This window comes from Phalaenopsis equestris, unplaced genomic scaffold (assembly GCF_001263595.1).
Source record: "Phalaenopsis equestris unplaced genomic scaffold, ASM126359v1 Scaffold000399, whole genome shotgun sequence".
NCBI lineage: Eukaryota > Viridiplantae > Streptophyta > Magnoliopsida > Asparagales > Orchidaceae > Phalaenopsis > Phalaenopsis equestris.
The window spans coordinates 617,840-639,733 of record NW_018164841.1 but is presented as its reverse complement, the minus strand read 5'-3'; the positions used below and the strand labels follow the sequence as shown (position 1 = coordinate 639,733).

Below are 21,894 nucleotides of genomic sequence, written 5' to 3'. Positions count from 1 at the left end.
TACCTTGTAGTGTTAGAATCACTAATGTACAAACTCCCTTGCTCTTTTCCACCTATCCCACCCTCATCATGATTCCAAAACTTCTTGTGTCAACCATCTCAAGCTTCAATTGTTTCATTATTTGAGTAGAGATAAGTTGTGGGTGGCCCCATTATCTACTAATACCACTACGTCTTGCTCTTTGATTTGCCCCCAAAGTTTCATAATGTGGTTCGGTGTTAACCCCACCACTCCATATCCAAGTGAGGTGTTCCTCTTTTTCCAACACAACCTCCTCTGCTTCTTCATCCCCTGACTCGTTATCTCACATATTGAGAACCTATAATGTTTGATCCTTGTAATGGTCTCTTGGAGCAAACTTCTTATCACACCAAAAATATAATCTCTTGGCTCGCTTCTTTTGAATATTTGTCTCTTTTTCCTGTTCTATGGATCCCCACTCTAGAATCTCACTGTTTGAGTTATTTGTATTCTCGCGGTTGTAGCATTTTGGTACAATGCTCCGCTAGTGTTGCTCCTATTAGCATGTTCTATTGCATTTTTATTTTCAACAAATTGTGCTAATTTTATAGTTTGCCCTAATTCTCATGGTCTCAGTAGACGAAGTATTGCTCAAATACTTTATGAAGTTTTCTTCCAACACTTTTTTCGATATCCCTCTCAAACAATCGGATAACATATCAAATTTCTTTCCATGGTGAACCCTTCCCAGACCAATGCAAAAACTATGTGTGTAAATTTCCTATCCGCGTGGTTTTGAAATGCTCCAACAATTGGCCTTTAAATGGTTCTCATGTTCTGATTGGTACCACGTTGGAGCCTTCCCTTCCAAGCACAGGGCTGCCACCATGAAATTTTCATCTTCCATCAGCCCATTAATAGCAAAGTATCTCTCCTTGAAATTAACCCAACTATAGGCATCCAGTCCTTTAAGATTGACATCTTAAACTTCCTTATGCGTGAGTCTCCTCCCCAATTGCCTCGATCGAGCTTTGTTCCACCCAAGAAGCCTGTGTTGGGTTCTCATCCTTGACTCATTGATTTCCCTTTTTCCAAAAGTCTGGCTCGCCCCATAAATAGTTCACCCGTCCCCATAAGCTCCTAAAGCGCTTTTAGCCTGGAAAACTGCCACAACAAAAGACACTAGCGTGGTTGGATGCAGCCCTTGACCGGGTTCGCACCCACCGTTGTTCCCTGTTCTAGGCAGAAATCTTTCAAATTGATCTTGTCCCTCGAATGGCACGTCACCCGTTCCGCCTATTGTCGCTTGTTCTTGTCATCCCGGTCGTAGCGCTATTCCTTCAAAATGCCGCCGCTCTAATCTGCTCCCAATTTTTTCGCTCGATCCCGTTGCTCCAGATTCATCTAAAATAGCGGCTCTACCCTAATGTCGCAAGAATTCTTTTGATTGTTGCAGCTCGCGTCAACCTCAAATGTCGCCACTCGATCCCGAGGCAGGTGGTGGTGGGTTTGCGTGAATTGAATTGCTCGTTTGGAGTACTTCTGCTTTTAACTTTGCAAAGCAGTCTCTTCTGAATACTTGGTTTTTGAAGCATATGCAACAGTCCTGGTCATATCAACATGTGATAAAAATTTTTAATAATGCCCATAATTGAATTGCTCGTTTGGAGTACTTCTGCTTTTAACTTTGCAAAGCAGTCTCTTCTGAATACTTGGTTTTTGAAAAACACTATTCAGAGCACTTCTAACAACACTGGCATTCTTCCTGGTTGCACCGAATCTCTCAAATTTGCCTTCAGTGGACTGTTTAAAATTGAATAATCCATGTAATTATAAAGTTATTTTTTTTTGCATTAGTTGCCTATTAGTTTTATACACCATTGATCCATATTCCATGGCCAGATTTCTTATCTTTATAATGAAAGTCTTCAATGAGAGGCTAGATCAGATTTATAAAGCTTTTAGAAATTCTTTTGGAAGTATATTATAATCTATCAATCAATTTAATGTATTTTAAATGTTGTTTCACGTTGTAGATAGTTTATTTGTTTTTTTTGCTTTCCCTTTGCTGGATGACAAAAGTAGTTTTTTCTATTCTTGTTTTTTCTGGAATTAACGGACAGGACTTCCTTAGTGTGGGCAACCAGTTTTCCTGTTGCTCAACACTTTTAGATTGTTGGAGTTCGTCATCTGAGCTTCCTAAACCTGCAAGTACAAGGATCATTTTTTTTGCTTGCATTTGTTTTTTTTTTTCTTTTTTGGCCTTTTTTGGCTATTATAGTATTGGTATTGGGCCCGATAGCTATAGTACCGGAGCATTGTGTTTGCTAGTGTCGAGCCCTGTAAAACTTTTGTTAGGAGAAATAGAGAAGAAAAGCAGTAGAATTATTTTGGAGAAATCTTGATTCCAGTTTATTGTAGGATTTCGATTCTATTCTTAGACAAAAGTACGACATGAATTAATTTCAAATTAGATTTTACATTGTTACATAAATAGTCTCCCAATAAAAATTTTCAATTTTTAAATAAACCCACTATATAAGTAATCCTATATTTAAATAGCAAACTAGATAACATAAAAATGGGAGATAATTATAGTAGAATTTATCCTAATTTGAATTTAATTTAAAGACAATAATTTAGACGTTTAAAATTTAATGGTTGACCTTGGAATATTATAATTTGAATTTCAATCCAATGATCTAGCTAGGCCCTTAATAGTCTTTTCTTCAACCTCAAAAATGGGATCTGAAATCACCATTGCTGGTAGTATTCATAAAAAAAATTGGATAATCTCAATGTGTTGATCTTCTGAGTCCTGTATGATTTGATGCTCAAATTATAAGGCTAACTTCATCTTATAGATTCTTTTGAAATGGATGGTTGTATGTGTATGCTTAAAAATGATTTGCATGGATCTTGAAGCAATCCAATAGCCAGCTACCTCATTTGAGTTGGTCGACCAAGCTCTCTCCTTCGGCCATCTCATTTCATTCGACCGACCAAGCTCTCTCTCTTGGCCACCTCATTTTAGTCGGCCGACAAACATGGACATGAAAGTCTGCATCAATCTTGAGATGATCCAATGGTCGAAATAAAAAGGACTAAAATGTCCTTTGTTTCTCTCTTAGCATAGCCCAATTTGTAATTTTTTTGTGTCTTTTATCCCTCCTATATTCTATAAATAGAAAGACTTCATGATGGGGGGGGGGGCATTTTTTGGGGGCACCCCTCATTTATAACATTTAGTTTTATGGATTAAAATGGGTCCACAAGCCTGGGAACACCCCATTTTTCCTCCGGCTGGGGGAAGTCCTCTTCTCTCTCTCTCTCTTTCTCGTTTTTTTCCTTCTCTGTATGGATTGTGTCGCCAACAAGAAGACGAGCAACACAGAGAAAACACAAGAGGAACTTGCTCAATAGAGGACTCACTTCGCTTATTCATCTGGTCACCCCAGATCCCTCAGTCGGTCATCCTCCACGTCCATCCAATGATCCCAAATCTAGTGCAGATCTTCCTAGGCATCTATTTCCTCGTGGATCGTTATAAGAGCTTTTTAGCTACATCGACTTATCCTCTCATCTTTTTGAACCTTCTTCCAATCGATTGGCCGACTCACTGGTCGGTCGCCATCATAAAAACCAACCCACCTCACTGATCAGCCACCCCAACTCTCTCCGTCGTTAACCAGGCGACAACATCCCGTAAGCCACATGTTCGCCCTTAAACAAATCCCTGTCCGCCAGATGTCCCCTACTTATTCCTCCACCCCCCTGAACCGACACATCTCTTTCAAAGCTATCTCCTATGATCGCTCCTCGCAGATGAAAAACAAGGCATGCTCGTGTTGCCAAACTCTTCCTCCTTCGACCCATGAGCTCCTTCTCTCTTTCTCGATTAGGTCCTTGTCATGCCTCCACTGTTGGCGACTGCTTCCGCCAATAAGTTTCCCCAACACCAGACTCTTTTCACCACCAAATTTTCTTGGCCGCCAACCACCCGAACTGATTGTGGCTTCTTCATCTTTTTTTTTGTCATCTACCTAGACTGCCCTCATCCACCCTGCTCCTATCGACCAGAAAGCCACTCTCCTCAATCAACCTTCCTCCGACCGATTGTCGAAGCTTCCAGCTGGTTTTAGCCACTCGCCCCCTGACGATCGCTCAATTCCATCCTGTGGATTGCTAAATAATCCCACAAATATCTCCCATCGATCTAGCCGGTCACACTTAATCGATCACCAGATTTCAGCAGTAGTTTCTCGTCGATCGCTCGCATCAATCGCCGCAATCCGTTGACGTCAAATCCTCCTGCCGGTATCCCATCGATCTCATAAAATCCTGCACGACAATCAATTGTTGCGCTTTTTCGAGTCAGTCATCGACCTGATTTTCTCCTGCGAGATCATCTTCGTTCACCAGAACTGGCTCTCTTTTCTTTGGTCGCATCAAATACTGTCTACAACGACCACTGAGAACATCTGTCTCTTGTCCTCCAAGGGCCGTTTTCCCGGATTCTAGCGCTCCAATCTCGCTGCCTTCCCCTTGCCGGAAGACATCCTTCCCAAGGCTGTTAACGCAAGCAACTACATCAGTGGAGAAATTCTCCATACCAGAATCTTGGGCATGCGGACCAAATGGAGGTCTTTGAATTGTGGGAGGCGATTGCCATAAATTTCATGCTTAAGAGGAAAAAGATGGAGATATTTCTGGATGATGACAGAGAAAGTTTCAAGCTTGTGAATTTTGAAGGAATTGTCGTTGGCTATGAATGTTGCTTCGAAGGAGGGCTGAATTCCATCCTATTGCAGCTCAAATTTCCAGTAAAATATAGAGTTTCTAATTGCGATCATATCTGCAAAAAGGAGTATCATTTTGTTTGGTTAAGAACAATAGATTTCTCATCAACTAAAGCACTCAGATCATTTTCTCATTTCTACCGCCGACCGACCAACTACCTTTGACCTACTACTGCTCCCGATCGACCGCTTCAAAGAACAACAATTGCCTGACAATTACTGTTAAAACAGGGGACACCATTCGACCAGAAGCCGATCTACAGCCAGCCATCTACCTCCAACCGACCTCAACCCTCCGAACGACCACCCCAAGGCAAGAAAGATTCGCATGCATACCATTTGATTTTTGTTTATAAATATACAAGTATTTTTTTAAGGGGGTTTTTATGTGCATACTGTCCATTCCTTTGTCTGTACATATCTAACTCACAAAGTTTGTTGTTTTATTTGCCTGTCAACCACTTCACTGTTAGTTGGACTCGCCTTCTGAATGCCTTGGTGCTCTGATCAGCCTCCTTTATTCTAGCGGGGTTGTGTGGAATTTAAATTCTCATTCTTAAATAGAAGTATTGAAAAACACAGACAAGATATACCTTATTTATGTGGACATAACTTGTAGTTTATTGGATAGAGTTTGATTATTAAATATACCTTTGAATCCAAATCTATCTGGTAGACCGTGCCTAAGGAATAGAGCGTGAGTCCAATAAAAGAGGAACATGTGTGTGTGTGTGAGAGAGAGAGAGAGAGAGAGAGAGAATAAGAGGAAGACTTACCCCCTCGAGGGCGAATCGGGGTGTTCCCAAACTCCTTGACCCTTTTTATTTTAGATAAATAGAGGTTACAAGTTGAGGGGAGCCAAAAGCCCCTTTTACATGAGAAGACTCGAATTTATAGATGATAGAACGACTAAAAATTAGATTATAATATTACCCTTGCATAAAAAAGATTATATATGATATTTTCGCTTTTTGCATTAGTGTTGTTCGGAGGGAAAATTCCTCCGTTGGCATCCTCCGTTCTGAGGGAAAAGTTCTTCGTCGGAGTTCTTCGTTCGAAGGGAAAGGTCGGCTGAGATAGCCAATCGGTGGAGGCAAACTGCAGATTGCCTTGAGATTCGTGCAGATCATTTTTGAATATGCATGTTATGTTCCTCAATTTTCTTGCTTCTTGATAGTGATAGTTGCAATAAGGACAATAAAATTTATAGACCAAAAAAATTTTAAAAACATAATTTGCTAATGATACTCCATGCTTGGTGCTTTTCGCGCTCAGTTCTAGCATCTTTATTGTTATCTGCTGCTGGATTCGTCCTTCTCAAGTTTTTTCTGTTGGGGGAGTCGTTAGGTTCTAGTGGCCATTTGGAGGGAAAATCAATCGTCAGGAGAATAACCAGTCGTCGGAGAAAAAGTCGGCTACCGGAAGTCTTAATATTGCTTAGCCCAGAAGGATGTCTTAGGCCACGGTTGGGGCAGTTTATTTGGTGCGGTGAAAACACACCTGACCTGTTTGGGTAAACTGCTTTTTGACAGCTTATGCGTTTTGAAAACACTGAAAATAGCGTTTTCACACCGCACCTATTTAGGTGCGGTGGCAGCGGTTTGACTTTTTCAAAAAAAATAAAAATTTGTAATAGTCACTGCACATAGCTTATCAGCAAATTATTCAATAAGTTGCAGCTGCCCCAAAACAGACCCTTAGAATCGCTCGCCCCGGATGGGGGACTTAGAGCCGCTCGCCCCGGATGGGGGACTTAAAGCCGCTCGCTCCGGATTGGGGACTTAGAGTTGCTCGCCCTGGAGGGGGTCTTAGAGCTGCTCGCCCCGAAGGGGAGTCTTAGAGTGGCTCAACCCGGAGGGGTTATTAGAGCTTCTTGTCCCAGAGGGGAGCCTTAGAGCTGCTCGCCCCAGAGGAAGTCTTAGAGTTGCTCGCCTGCTCGTCCCGGAAGGAAGCCTTAGAGCTGCTCGTTCCGAAGAGGAATCTTAGAGCTGCTCGCCCCAAAGGGGAGTCTTAATGTTTTGCACTCGCGATGTTTGTCGCTGCCTGGTGGCTAATTGTCTCTAAGCCCTTATTGCCAATCAAACATCTATGACATTGTTGTCGGCTCTTTCTTATACTTTTGACTGATCTGTCGTACTTGGCGTCGTTGTCGGTTGTTTCTTATGCTTCTGACCGATCATACACTCTTTGCGTTGTGGTCACTGTATGCATGGACTCTTTGATATCACCAAGTCTCGATTTTGGACTTTTTACATAGAGATACAAAAATATTATTAAGTGTATGTATTATAAAGTAAGCTTTGAAGAAATAACATATATGCCCCAGAAAAATAGCATGCTATGCGGGGCTGAAGACATGCGTGAAAATAGTTAAATTTATACGCATCAAAAGCGATAATTTTTTAGAAAAATTTCATTTGGCAATTTCATGCAAATTTATTTGCAAAACCAAAGTGTGATATATATATATAATGGGAAATTCAGTATACGTTAGGTGATATATATATATATATATATATATATGTATAAATTAAAGTTTAGGTGATTGATACATAAATATGTAAGGATTGAGTGGTATGTATGTAAATCTTCTTTGATATGAAATGGCTGGCCGGAGGCGAGTGGCCGGACGAAGTGAGGCGGCCAATCGGTCATTTGAGGTGACAGGACGGTGAGGAGTTGTTTTGCGATTGATTGACCATTTTTAATAGTCGGGCGACGCAGAGGAAAATTGGTGAAAAACACTGGGTGGTCGGAGGATCAGTGACCACGTCTGACTCTTGGGGATCGGCGAGAGACTTCACGATCGGCTGGTGAGATTAGACGATCGATTGGATCAGGTGTTTGGTGCACAAAGTAATAACTACCGCCGTCTTAGTTATTTTCTATAAATCATATAGAATTTTTTCGTCGGAATCAACTTCAGCTCACAACCAGTGCTCCTCGTCTTTAACCTCAACTATTCTGAAGAATCCATCAGAAACCTCTTGCACATTCTTAAGAAAAATCCTCGAGAAGACCCAAACACCAAAGCATTCCATTTACAATTTGTAAGGATAGCATCTTCTCTCTCGACATTAGTATGAGCCGCCCTCAAATACTCATTGTATTCACTGTTGGGAATATTTTTTCTTGGTGTCGCTCATTTTCTTGTTGACGGCATGATCTGCGTTTACCACATCTTTTAGGATGTTGATTACAAATATGTACTATAGACCGTGCACAATTAATAGATCGTGGGATCCAGAAAAGGGGAAAGAGAGAGAGAGAGAGAGAGAGAGAGAGAGAGAGAGAGAGAGAGAGAGAAGAAGAAGAAGAAGAAGAAGAAGAGGAAGACTTACCCCCTCGGGGCGAATTGGGTTCCTGGGCTCCTGGACCTATTTTATTTCAGAAATAGAGGTCACAAGTGGGGGGAGCCAAAAACCCATTTACATGAGAAGACCCTTCTATTTATGGATAATAGGAGGGCCACCAAGTAGATTACAATATTACCCTTGCTTAAAAAATGTAGTACATGATATTTTAGTATTTTGCATTTGTGGTCGTTTGGAGTGAAATGTCCTCTGTCGGCATTCCCATTCGGAGGGGAAAGTCTTCCATCGGAGTCCTCCGTTTGGAGGAAAAGTAGGCCAAGGATAGCCAATTCGGCAAAGGCAGATTGCGGATTGCCTCGATATTCGTGCTGACCATTTTTTAGTAGACATATGCTATTATTCAAGATAGAGATTAAGAATCAATGTTAATGCCTTAATGATGCACGCAGAACTTGTTTTTTAGTGCATAGAGTTAAATTAGATAATATGCCATTATTCAAGATAGAGATAAGAATCAATGTTTAGTGCATTTTAAGAGTTGTGTCTTTTAGTTTTTCTGACATAGTTATGTCAACTTTGTCTAACGGTTTCTGCGGGCTGTCCAAATCTTGGGTTCCTTTATTTTATGCCTAGGGGTTCCTAGAGGTATATATGCTATAATAAGAAGAATGCGTGAAGAGTATGCCTAACATTATGCAAGGGTATAAAAGAAGTTGCTAGAAGTTCATATGCAATAATAAGAGAAAGAATGCGTCAGAAGAATGCCTAACCTTGTAGCTTTTTTTTCTTTTTTTTTTTTTAATCCTTCTTTCCGACTAAAATGATAGTCTGCTAGATGTACTTTGTTTCATGCTTAATTTCATGGCTGGTAGGAGCCCAAGAATTAATATCCTTTTGTCACTTTGCAAATACATAAGATCAATCTCATAATTTATCCTAATCATCTCTCATGGATAGAACCTATTTATTTTTAAAGGTTAAATGAGTATGGGTGAGATATTGATAGTATCTTCTTAGTATTTGGAAACTGATATGCGTGCATATATCAGATTGGTACTAAAATCTATTACCACCTTTAGTGAAATTGGGTTGTATTGGATGAGAATAAATATATGCTGGATTTCTCATTCATAACCAACTTGGGGCCCTTATCATGGAAATAGGGAGTTGTTTTCTCCTAATCCAAGAAGTGTTTCTCTGGTAGTCTCCAAACATGTTTTTTATTATTTATTTATTTTGTGAAATTGGAGAGTTAAAAGTTGTGCGTTGAATACTGAGATGCTTTCTCTTCTTTGACTATGCTTTGCAGGTTCGCAAAAGACCTCTTAACAAGAAGGAGATTTCTAGAAAAGAAGAAGATATTGTAACAGTACATGAAAATGCTTATTTGACTGTCCATGAGCCTAAATTAAAGGTTGGTTACACACCTGTCTATTGTATTTTCTCATGTTTTTGGTGTTTTTATCTTCCTACCGAAAAGTGAGGAGTGTTAATAATGACTTTTTGTGATGGTTATGTTTAGGCAAAAATTTCACTATTTTAAAATTTTGAACTTTGCACATGATGAGCTACCTATATGAAGTTTGTAAAGATGTTACATAATTACTTTCACACTTTTTTTAAAAATTTAGATATTAAATTTTGTTCGTAGGCCTGTTCTGATGCCTGGAAATTTACATATGATTGTAAAATGCTTGCAGAATGATGGAGCAAATTTTAGCTTCGTGCTTATCACTTCAATCCTTACGAGATGTGTTTTGTATGTGTGGAAATTGTGTTGTGAAACCTTCTGTGAATTATAGGTGTTTACATATTTTATTTACATTCTAACATGGCCCTTTATTAAATGTTGAGACAAGGATATTTTGTTTTAGTATGTGCTTTTACTTTTGCTGAAACAAAGATATCATTAAGTGAGGTGAAAAATATTTACATATTGCAAGTACCAATCATGCCTTTGTTTCTGATTTAGCAAATCCACAATTTATTTTCAGACGCTTGTCTTTCTTCATGAAGAAATGTCATGAGTTCTATATTTTAGTTCCATGTTAACAAGTTGTTTTCCTGTGGTTTGTTTATTTAATCGTATTTCCTTGGTGAAACTGAGCCAGCTCACTTGAATTTACACCAAAAATAGTAGGAGACTATTGTTGGCTTAACTTGTACAAAAATTTAGCCTCGTATTGCCCACATTATGTCACCACAAAGGGCCAAATGGGTAGATTAATGATTCATGAATTTTATGTTAGATCAATATTCGTAACAATGTTTCTTTAGCTTGTTTATTACAATAGTGGAACAATATCAATTGCTTTGTTGTAGGAAATATGTACGTGAGGCCTTTGTTCTACATAATTAACCTAGAGAAGATAAGCAGCTTCAGACTTGTTTTGATGCGCCGTCATTTAATGATAAGTTCTCACAAAGGGTTTGTAGGTTATTTTGTATTAACAACTTCCTAATTGGTCATAGACTTTTAGCTATTGCCCCCAAATAATGGGCATATTATGAATAATAGATCAACTGATGTCTGTTTGTACTAGAAGTCATGGTTTACACTGGCATTATTTAAGCCATGAAAATGTTAGCGACCCAGTCAACAGAACATCACCTCCATAACACATTTATCATTATTGTTTTGACACTACGTCAAAAACATAAATGCAAAGCAGTATAAACAACAATCATAGTTGTTATAATGTTTTATTTTACAATTGAAGTATCTGTTATTATTTAGTTGTTCAGGTATTTGGTGATGGGAATATTCATGTTTACGATTAAGGAGATCAAATATCTATTATTCTTATTTCATGTTGGTCTATGTTGGTCGTTCAATTTCATAAAGATTCTAATATTTGGAGAATTAAATTGAAGTTCATCTAATTGTTACTATATTTTTGTGCGTGCAGTTTTTGTATAAAATAAGTAGCACTGATTTTGTTATCAAGAATGATGAACCATCATCCCTAGTTTGAGTTATAACTATTATAGATTTCATAATAATCCTTAAATAATATTTAAAACAGCTTAACCATCACATTATCAGTATTTCCATGGTAAAATTTTAAGAGCAAATGGGAAATGTGGACGGATTCACCTTTTCCCTGTAGATTACTCGTGCCAGGAACGCCCACTTTAAGGCTCAAACTCAAGTAGTTTTTCTCACTGTTTTTCGGCAGCTTCCTATGTGGGCAGTCCGGATGAATGAACTTTCAGGGGCTCTCGGGATTTCGAAGTTCCATGCCTTTCTAATTATTCTACAAGATTAATAAATTGTCGTATCATACGCTTTTCACTTCTATTTACCTGACCTTATTTTGGATTGATTGTTTTTTGTTCTGTTGAAGTACAATTTGGATTCTATCCCTGTTTTGGAATTTAGATTTTCCAATTTTGTTTATAAATTTACAAGAATTTTCTTCCTTCTTATTGCCTTAGCTATTTAAATTTCTTTTGTTTCCAGTTGGAGTTATCAGTTGTTGATTTGATAATGTGATAGCACTGGATGTGAGCATTTATATATTAACAGATTTTAGCTGTTTTCTTCCTCTTGGCATTTGAAGGGGATATTGATTCTCCGATGGCACTAACGTGTGGCATGTTGCATGCCTTGTTTGGTCAACACTATCACTAGTGTTCATTTTAAATTTCAAGAGTTTGATTTCATGCAGGATAGTGGTTGATACTCAATTGATCTAACAACACTGAGTCAAAACTTGAATAATGTCTAGGTTATTGAATACTGATTTGGATCTTAGGGCCCATTTGGGGCAGCTTATTTAGTGCGGTGGCATTTTGAAAATGCACGTGGCCTATTTGGGTAAACTGCTTTTTGGCTGCCTTGTTTGGTTAACACTATCACTAGTGTTCATTTCAAATTTCAAGAGTTTGATTTCATGCAGGATAGTGGTTGAAACTCAATTGATCTAACACTGAGTTAGAACTTGAATCATGTCTAGGTTATTGAATATTGATTTGGATCTTAGGGCTTGTTTGAGGCAGCTTATTTAGTGGGGTGGCGTTTTGAAAACACGCCAGACCTGTTTGGATAAACTGCATTTTGGCAGCTTATACGTTTTTAAAACGCTGAAAACAACGTTTTCACACCGCACCTATCTGGCAACGGTTTGACTTTTCCAAAATAATAAAAAAATTGTAATAGCCACTACATCTAGCTTATTAGCAGATTATTTTTAATCAGCTTATCAACATATTATCCAATAAGTTGCAGCTGCCCCAAACAGACCCTTAATGTTTAACCTAATATCTATTTCAGTCTAAATTGGTCGTCATCTTTGAGGGGTGTATATAGGAGTGGAATTTGTTGGTCAATATGTCAATATTGAAAATATTACAATTTTTTAAATGAATATCTGTTTGTAAATCATTATGATAATTAGGGATGAACCTTGAATTTTTGAAGTTATTATTATGATAGTTTTGATGGTTAATTATCAGTAAATTAAATATTTGGGCATATATATAATGTTCATAGATGTCCTATCCTCCAACCTCCATTTAGCTGCTTTTCTCACAAATAGTTCTAACTCTCGTAAAATCACTAACTTCAATGAGATTGGTTGGAACAGCCACTTGGGGTGCATTTTGATGGTCAACCGTTGTACAAGTGGTGCAATGCAATGCCTGGAAACAGCCATGGCATGCAATTCACGTACCACTGCGATGCAGTCGTGGATGCAATTTTCTTTGTCACACCAACTCATCCTAAATCTTCAATAGAGAGATTCTCACTGTCAAACCTAAATTTTCATTTTATAGATTGCTAATCTTTAGTTCTTAAGGCTACTCAAACTCAACTCTTGCATGTTGTTAGATGATGTTGATCAGCCATTAATGAACATATCTTTATCATCCTTTATGAGCAATTGTCAAAGTTTTTCAGTCCTGATTGTAATTCTCAATTGTTGTGGTGGCTAAACCCTTCTATTTCCTACTTCAGAAGGAATTAGTATCACCTCTATCTTAGTTATCACAAGAAACTATGACTTAAATCTCAAAAGACAAGCATAGAACTATCATGCTGCCTTCCACTCTGCATTTATCTATTTATTAAACCATTATTTTCTTATCATAATATTTTTTCAACGTTGTTTCAGTGAAAAATATCAAATTAAACATTTTTCTATTCTACATTCTATATGAATATCTTATTTTGTAATAAGATTGCTTCAGGATGGAAATCTTTTGAATTAATCGATGGAGAGTGGTGAACCATGCTTGTGAAGGTCATCTTGTGGTGGGAGGTTTAAAATAATAGCAAAACATAGTTCACTAAAGACTTAGTTTCTCACAATAGTTGACCTGGAACTCTGTTCTACACTTAGTAGGAGCCCCTAGAGTTCTAACAACATAGTAATTAGTCATGCCAACCAACATTGAACATTAGTGCTTGGTCAACCCTTCAATGGAAAGAGGGGAGGGAAAGGTAAAGTGGTTGGTCATGTTGTCGGTGAGTCAGGAGAGGGAAAATGGCGAACCATTGAACATTAGTGCTTGGTAAAGTGGCGAACCAATGCTTGTGAAGGTCATCTTGTGGTGAGAGGTTTAAAATAATAGCAAAACATAGTTCACTAAAGACTAAGTTTCTCACAATAGTTAACCTGGAACTCTGTTCTACACTTAGTAGTAGGAGGCCCTAGAGTTCTAACAACATAGTAATTAGTCATGCCAACCAACATTGAACATTAGTGCTTGGTCAACCCTTCAATGGAAAGAGGGGAGGGAAAGGTAAAGTGGTTGGTCATGTTGTCGGTGAGTTAGGAGAGGGAGGATGGGAGTACAAGATGATATTCGGAGAGGTTGACCATGAATTGAAATCTGTTGTCATTTTTTGGGTTAAAGGTGTTGGTGCAGAATAAAAGCTGGTAAAAGGACTGATTGTTATGGCCACAGCTAAAAACTAGGTCAACAACTGCTTGTATTTCATCCAAATGGCTGGTGTAATTTTTAAGGTGTTTACCATAGCAATGTCACCAATTTTATTTAAGATAAAGGTTTTTATTTCACTTAGAGTTGGTCGATGGGAGTGCGAGGAAGAGCACCTGCTCCCTTCTATTTTTGACTCGGGTTGTGTTTCACAATTATAATGCATCCTTAAAATTGATTCTGATTGAAGAGAGTTGATGAATGCTTTATTGTTCCCCAACAACTATCCACATCAGCCCAATCCTACCCGTACCTTAACCCTTAATGCATAGTCCCCGTAGCTTTTAAATTAGTTGCTTTCCTGATAATAGTTTTACAGCTACTTTTACAAACAATTGTAGCCACCACAAATAGACCCAAATTTTTCTAACTCTATTCTAGATTTACAAGTCTATCTTGTTTTCTACTATTCTCAGCTTATGTATTACTTTCCTGTTTCTCCCTTTCAGTTTAGTTCATCGCATGTAACATATTTTAGAAAATGGGCATTTGCATGCATACCATCCAATTCCTATGTATTTACATATCTAAAACCTGAATTTTACCTTTTATATTTGTACTTCCCAAATATTCTATATTACATTAAAAATATCATCATTTTAACTTTGAAAAAGTAAAATACACGTAATCATGCATATGTAAGGTTGCATGTATGTAAAAATTGAAGTTTAGGCGTTCAACATGTAAATACATAGGAATTGAGTGGTATGTATGTAAATATTCCTTTAGAAACACAACCCAGAAAATCATCATTGTTTTTCGAGGAGTGTATGACTATTTTGATTTAGGTGTGAAACAAATTATGCTTTTTCCATTTAAAAATTAAAGAATTAATTATCAATTGATCTCTATGTTTTCGTAGCAAGCCCGGCTTTTTTTCTTCAAGACTCAGTTATCTGAATGATTGAAGCTGTCATGGAACCATTTGTAACAAATTAACTCTTATAATTGTCTTTCTTTTTCATTTGGTAGGTGGACCTGACCGCATATGTGGAAAAACACGAGTTTTGCTTTGATGCGGTTATTGACGAGCATGTCACTAATGATGAGGTATTATTAGTTGCTCAGCCATGACATTTCAAGTCAACTTTTTTCTTGGTTCTTAGTCTTTTTGTGTGTGTTTTCTTTCTTGCTTGTTTAATTTTGATGTTCATATTGTTTTGTATTTTTCTTACAATGCCTGTTGACTTAACCATGCAGGTATATCGCGTGACTGTTGAACCAATAATACCATCAATTTTTAAGCAGACAAAAGCCACTTGTTTTGCATATGGTCAAACAGGTGGGCCTCTCATTTTCCTTACAGAGGCACTAACTTCTACTCTTAAATGCTACAAAATTTATCTTAAACGTAGTGCAATTTTATACTTAAACCTCTCATTTTCTCTGCCTTATCTATGCTATGTTTAGAATATTATCAATTATACTGGTTTGTGAATTTTTTAGTGTGGAAATTTATACCCAACATGTTTATAATATTATCAGTTGTAACTGGTTTCTTCATTTTCTATATTGTGAAAATTGGGTCATGTTCTTGCTTCTCATAATTTAAAAATGTATTATTATATTCGTTCATTTGAAGCTTGTGACCTCAAATCAGATGCGCAAATATGCTAGTGTCTTAAGAGACCATTTCTGTGATCATTAATGAAGTTTAAAGTAATTCAACATGTAATAACAAATTTTTGGGCGTGGTCTTAGAAGTCAATGTTACATATGTTTCCTTCTATAACTGGAAGGTTTTAACTATGGTTCTAAGTGTTAATTGTTATTTTCAGAATGATGATAAAAATTGAACTAAACATATTGGAATTGTCTTATTTGTGCTAATCAACGCTATACTTTTTTATGGTTGTGGAACTTGTCCTCGAGTTTGTTGTATCTGGAGAGGGTAACTTTGAGAACTCTTGATCTGGGAATAGTCAAAGAATGTTAGCTTGCATTTTGTATTTCATTCATACTGAATTACTTTGATATCATAGTTAACCCAAAAATCCGATAGGAAGAGCGAAATTTTATTACTCCAAACCAATGAGGTTACAAACAAGATTAAGAAAGAATAGACAACACAACAAGAATCCCCAGTTAGGGCTAATTAGGAAGGCCCAGTGGGCAGTGGCAATGTGGTCTGAGGGGGAAGATTTCGGTTGTGACCGAAAGTTTAGTCCATGCTTGCAGCCTGGTTAAGAACAAATAGGGAGATGGGCCGTAGTAGGGAGGAGATGGTAAGGGGGTGTGAGGCTTAGTGAGGTGGCTGGAGGGATTGAGTGACCCAACAGAGGGGAGGAATGGGGCTGGCGACGAGCATGTGGGGTTTGCAGCTGCAGCAAGAGCTGGGACAAGAAATCGATGGCAGGTCAGGGAAGGTAGAGATGCTGGTTGGAGAGGGGTAAGTGGGGGAATATGTTCGGATAGTCACCACCTCAGAGCTAAATGCAGTAAGAGCACCAATTGTCATCAGATACAACCTTAGCTAGGGAAGAAAGTCTGGGGGCGAAAATCTGAAAGCAAAATCAATAAAAAACTATCCTCTAAGCAAGTCAACAATATACATATAATGGATACTAGTAGATAGAATAAGGAGATAGAAAAGGAATTAAATAGAATATGAAGGAATCCCCCTATGGTAGGAGTCAAATATGAAAGAGGAGCGAGAGGGAGGGTCGATCTAGCCACTTGTTGAACCGCTGGTCCGTTCAGCTAGGGCCTTAGCCTCAGTTCAATCTCCCAGGGTTGGGGCTTCAACCTTATCTGGCGAAGCTTCTGAATTTTCGTAATACAGTGTCAGATCTGCCACAATGAACGTTGTAGTCTCTTAGTAGATCGATCTTATAAGCATTATCATCAAGCTTCTGAAGTATTTTGGAAGATTCGTTTGCTCTGTAGTCGAGTTTCCCCAAATGCTCTCACCGGAAATCTCTCTTTGATAACGGGTTGATCCACTGTTATTGATGAGAGAGTGGACCACTTGCAATATCCTCCTTCAAGGCCTTCTGAAAGCCCCGCCTTACATTCGAATGAAGGGTCGTGGTCGAAGAACTATGTTTGCTACTACTACTACTTATAATAGAAGTACTATAATCGGTTCAACCAAATCCACATGAGGTCTCTTTCTTGAAACGTTACATTCTTCTTGGACTTATTCATATGTGCCTGTTATTTGTGGTTTTGGTTAGTAATCCCCTTTCCAACCTCGTAGAGTTTTTTAATCTCATGAACCAGCTTTTCAACATCCTCACTGATCTTTGATATTGGTAGGAATGGTACCAACTCAAGTGGTGTGAGCGGGTTGTGCTCGTACACAATCTCGAACGGAGTGAATCTTGTGGTCTGACTCACTGATCTTTTGTATGCAAACTCGGCTTGTGCTAGAATTAGATCCCACTGCTTAATGCTCTTTCCCACAAAGCACCTTAGAAGGTTTTCTAGGCTTCTGTTTATTACATCTGTTTGACTGTTCGTCTATGGATGAGCAAATGTACTGAATTGGAGTTTAGTGCCTAACTTCCTCCACAAGATCCTTCAGAAGTGGCTCAGAAATTTGACATCACTATTGTAGGTGATGCTCCTGGGGATTTCGTGCAATCTCACGATCTCTTTGAAGTACAATTCAATGACATGAGATGCGTTCAGTGTTCGGTGGCAGGGTACGAAATGTGTCATCTTCGAGGATCAGTCAACGACAACAATCATTGAGTCATTGTTCCTCTGCATCCTCGGGAGACCCACCACGAAGTTCATGCTGACGTCTACCCACAGTGCCTCTGGTACCGGTAATGGAATGTACAATCTTTCATTCTGCCCTTTGGTCTGTGTCACATGACAAATTCTATATTGTCTGGCTTGTCGCTCCACATCTCTCATCAGTTGTGGCCAAAAGAAGTGTTCTCTTATATGCGAGTCTTGTTCCTGCAAAATATCGTTCCAGATTTCCACTATGACTCTCCTGAACAATGGCCTCCCTTAGCGAGTACATAGAAATGCACAACTTACTCTGGTATAGCAAGTACCCATCGTTTCTATTGTACTTCTAGTGGGCGTCTTCCTACATCGTTCCCGAATCTCCTTGAAGTCTTCATTTGCCTCGTAAAAGTCCTTCAATATCTCAAAAACAACAACTTAGTGTCTGCATCAACTTGATCAGTAGGTGACAACATCTGAGCGCGCCTGCTAGGTGGTCCTGACTTTCTACCTTGTGCTTGAACACGAGCTGGAATGATGTTAAAAAATTTACTCAAATGGCGTGTCGGTCCTTCAGTTTGCTCTAGCTAGTTAGGAATTTCAATGCTTCGTGATCTATAAAAAACGTCAGCTCGCTTGTCAGTAGGTAACGGTTTCAATGCTCAATAGCTCTTACAATAGCATAAAACTCCTTGTTGTATGTTGAGTATTTTCTCATGAAATTATTCAGCTTTGGAGATGTGGTGGCCTCTCTGGCTTAGCGTTGGCCTTATTCCTAGGACGGATGCATCGCACTCTATCTCAAATAGTTGGTTGAAATCTGATAATGTTAGAACTGGTACCTGAGTTTAAGATGTCAAAATGGCTCGTCGTTCGCAAAAAGTTCGTGTCCGGCTTAATAAGAAACTCATATTCAATTCGTTTGCTAAGAGAGTGTTTGTTTCAGCTTTCTAAAGCAGATTATGAACTGAAATAGCTTAATAAGTCATTTGATTCTTGTGTTTGGCCATCGCGGTTCGAACTGCAAAACGCGGACTAATAATAATCGCGGTTGTGGCTCTGTAGCCACGTTCCGCATTCTCGAGTTAACAATTTCCTCTGTTGTCCTCGCTTACTTCGCGTGTCCTAGCCTTTTAACGTGAAGAACCTCAATGTGCGCAGCTATCGTAGGGAGCCCTCTCCCATTCGTGTTGCCCTTTTTGCTTCTTTAAGATATGATTTGGTTGAGGTTCTCTGCTCCCATGCTTTGATTGTGTTTTTTCGTTGGTGCTCCAAACTTTCATTGAACCAAATAGTAGTCTTCGAGGGAAAGTGTGCTAAGGCTGGAATTTGTCTAGTTGCTACGTTTTCTTGTTTTGCTTTTGATTTTGGCATTTCTGAAGATATTTTTGGGGATTTCTTCATCCTCTCTATTCTGCTGCCAAAGCAAGGGAATTCATGGATGTGTTTTTTGGAAAGTTTTAAAATTTCTCTATTAAGGGTTGAACAAGCAGTTGAAGTTTGTTTTCTCAATTTTGTTGAGTCATTCTAAAGTTCTATACTGGATTTTGAGGGGGAAGAAGTATTTGAAAGAAGCTAGCGATTCAAGTTTTTTTTCTTGATTTTGTTGAATCATTCTAAAATGTGTAGAATTGAAGAGACCAAAATTTTTTTATAAGGTTCACTTATGTTTGATTGAAGTGTTGTGGCATTGTCATGTAAGTTCTCATAAGGTTTTTCTATGAAGTTCTATATCATGCATGAACTTCTTATAAATGGGGGTGTTTGAAGGACATGACGTATTTGGTCGAAATTTTACATAAATGGGGGTGTTGGATTTTTTTGTGAAGTTCTATACCATGCATGAATTTCTTATAATTATGAGTGCTAGATTTTTTAGGGAATCACAAACGTATAGCATTCATAAAATAATGGAGGAAAACTACTACTTGTACAAGCTCTCTTAGTCTTTAGTTCATTGAAATTGTAACATTTTTAAAAACATTTAAACAAAGAAGGTTGTGTTCGTTGTTTTCCAATGCTATTAATAGGAAATGTAAAGTATACCCAGTGGTGAAGTTATAATTTATCTTCTAGTAAAAAAATAGATATAACCGAATTTGGGTCAACCTATCTTATATTATGATGAATCTGATGATTTCATATAAGATGTCATGTGTGAAGACATTTGATGCCTTTTCAATTTGAAATCATAATACATGTGTGGTTTGTATGTAAATGCCCCCTCATTTTTTATGTGATCTTCTTTCATGTTATATTGTGAGATTAATACAAGGAACTTTAAATTGCTAGATCAGTTTCATATAACATTTGAAATCATATATATGTTTGTTAGATACATTAGTAAATGGGCAATTCAAGAGACTACACATCATTCACTACATGGGAAAAAGAAACAACATGATTTTTTTGTGATATATGCTTAAAAAATTGACTTAAGAAATAGGCCAACAACATATTTAAACAAAAAATGTTGGCAAACTATTATAAAAATTTTCCAAGCGAAAACCATAAGAGTGTATGACTGTACTCAATTAAAGAATAAATGAGAATAATTAAAAAAAGATTGAACATTTTGGAAAGAACTCAAAAAAGGATCTACTGGACTTGGTTTGGATTCAACTAAAAACACCGTAGATGCATTAGCAAAATGGTGGAAGAAGAAACTAGACGTGAGATCAAGTTTTACACATTTGTATTTTGATTTCATTTGCACGTATAATTCTTAGACATAACTTTACCTTATGATTATTTTACCGACAGGTTGTTCCAAATGCTAAGAAATTTAGGTTTTGTGGAATCAAACTCGCGCTAGAAGAGAAGCTTGGTCTTATGTTTGGTAGCGTTGTTGCTATTGGTGATAATACTTGAACTCCTCAAGGTTAGCAAGAGCCCAGAGAAAGCTCACTTGATCCTATTCAAAGATCACTGCATGATAGAAATGAACATAGCGAATCTAGTCGTGCATGAACTTCTCCTTTAAAGGTAAGGATAGTTCGTAGTAAAAAAATTGGTCCTTCGTATCTGAGAATTCAAATATCAAATCTAGTTAAAACATGCATAAACTTATCATTCGAGGCCACCACTGCACAATCGTGTCCATCCATCCTTGATGTGATAAAAATATTAGAGCAGATAATAGAAGTCTATGAAGATATTCCCTTGTACCTCTACTCATTGAAGTTAATTGAAGATCCTGTCAAGAGATATATTTTCACGTCCATGGCACTTGAGAGGAGGATTCTTTACTCGTGATTCTTCTATGAGTAATTTTATCGTATGTCTTTTGAGTGGAACGAACTTGATATATTTGTGTAACAACTACTTTTGATGTTGATTATTTGGGAGAACATATGCTTGTGATGTTAATTGTGTTTGTGACGTTTGTTGAACTTATATTTGTATGATTATTTTGACTAGAGAAATTTGAGTTGATATTCGTCTTGACTTCACTAACAGTATTGCGTTCGAAAAATAACATTAAAGATTATCATTGAATTGACTATACATGAAGCACTTTCAAAACTGTGTTTTTCAAACAAAATTGTATTCATACTGAGGGCAATACAGTCATTATGTCTACAGAGAGCGCTTCCAGCACTGCATTTTTCAAACAAGCAAACTTTTTCTGAAACATCAGCTTCTAAACAACTGATGTTTAACAACTTCTCAAACCAGCTTTTTTATAGTTGCAGCTAAAACAAATGCCCTAAGTTAACGAGCCGAACACGAGCTGAGCTTGGGCTCGTCCGTGTTCGACTCGTTTCAGCTCGTGTTCAGCTCGTTTACACCCTTTTCCTGAGTCACCTCCTTCAAGGTGTCGAAGCTGGTCTGCGCTGCATTTGTCCTAGTGAACTCATTTCTTTTCAAAAACTTAGTTAGATGGGTGGTGGTAGTGTTGAAGTTTTTGATGAATCGTTTATAAGATGATGTTGGCCCTAGAATTTGCCTCAGCTCAATGAATGACCACGGTGCGTTCCAGCTTCTAATGGCCTCGATCTTTGCAGGGTCCATCTGAATGCCTGCATTAAACACAATATAGCCCAAAAGCCATACATGGTTTGTCATGAAGTGACATTTCTTCAGATGTGCATATAGTTTCTCTGCTTGCAATACCTCGAACACCTCCCTAAGGTGTTGTACGTTCTCCTCCTTGGATCATTTGTATACTAGAATATCGTCAAAGTAGACCA

At 38.0% G+C, this 21,894-nt stretch overlaps 1 protein-coding gene across 1 annotated transcript in view; it reads left to right on the top strand.

Annotated features, from left to right (window-relative positions):
* LOC110026725 (kinesin-like protein KIN-13A) overlaps positions 1-21,894 on the top strand; it is a 52,704-nt gene that overhangs the window by 23,352 nt on the left and 7,458 nt on the right. Inside the window, exons 6-8 of the mRNA XM_020727804.1 lie at positions 9,384-9,488; positions 14,993-15,070; positions 15,221-15,302. Coding sequence (XP_020583463.1) covers positions 9,384-9,488; positions 14,993-15,070; positions 15,221-15,302 — 265 coding nt within the window. The remainder of the gene's footprint in view (positions 1-9,383; positions 9,489-14,992; positions 15,071-15,220; positions 15,303-21,894) is intronic.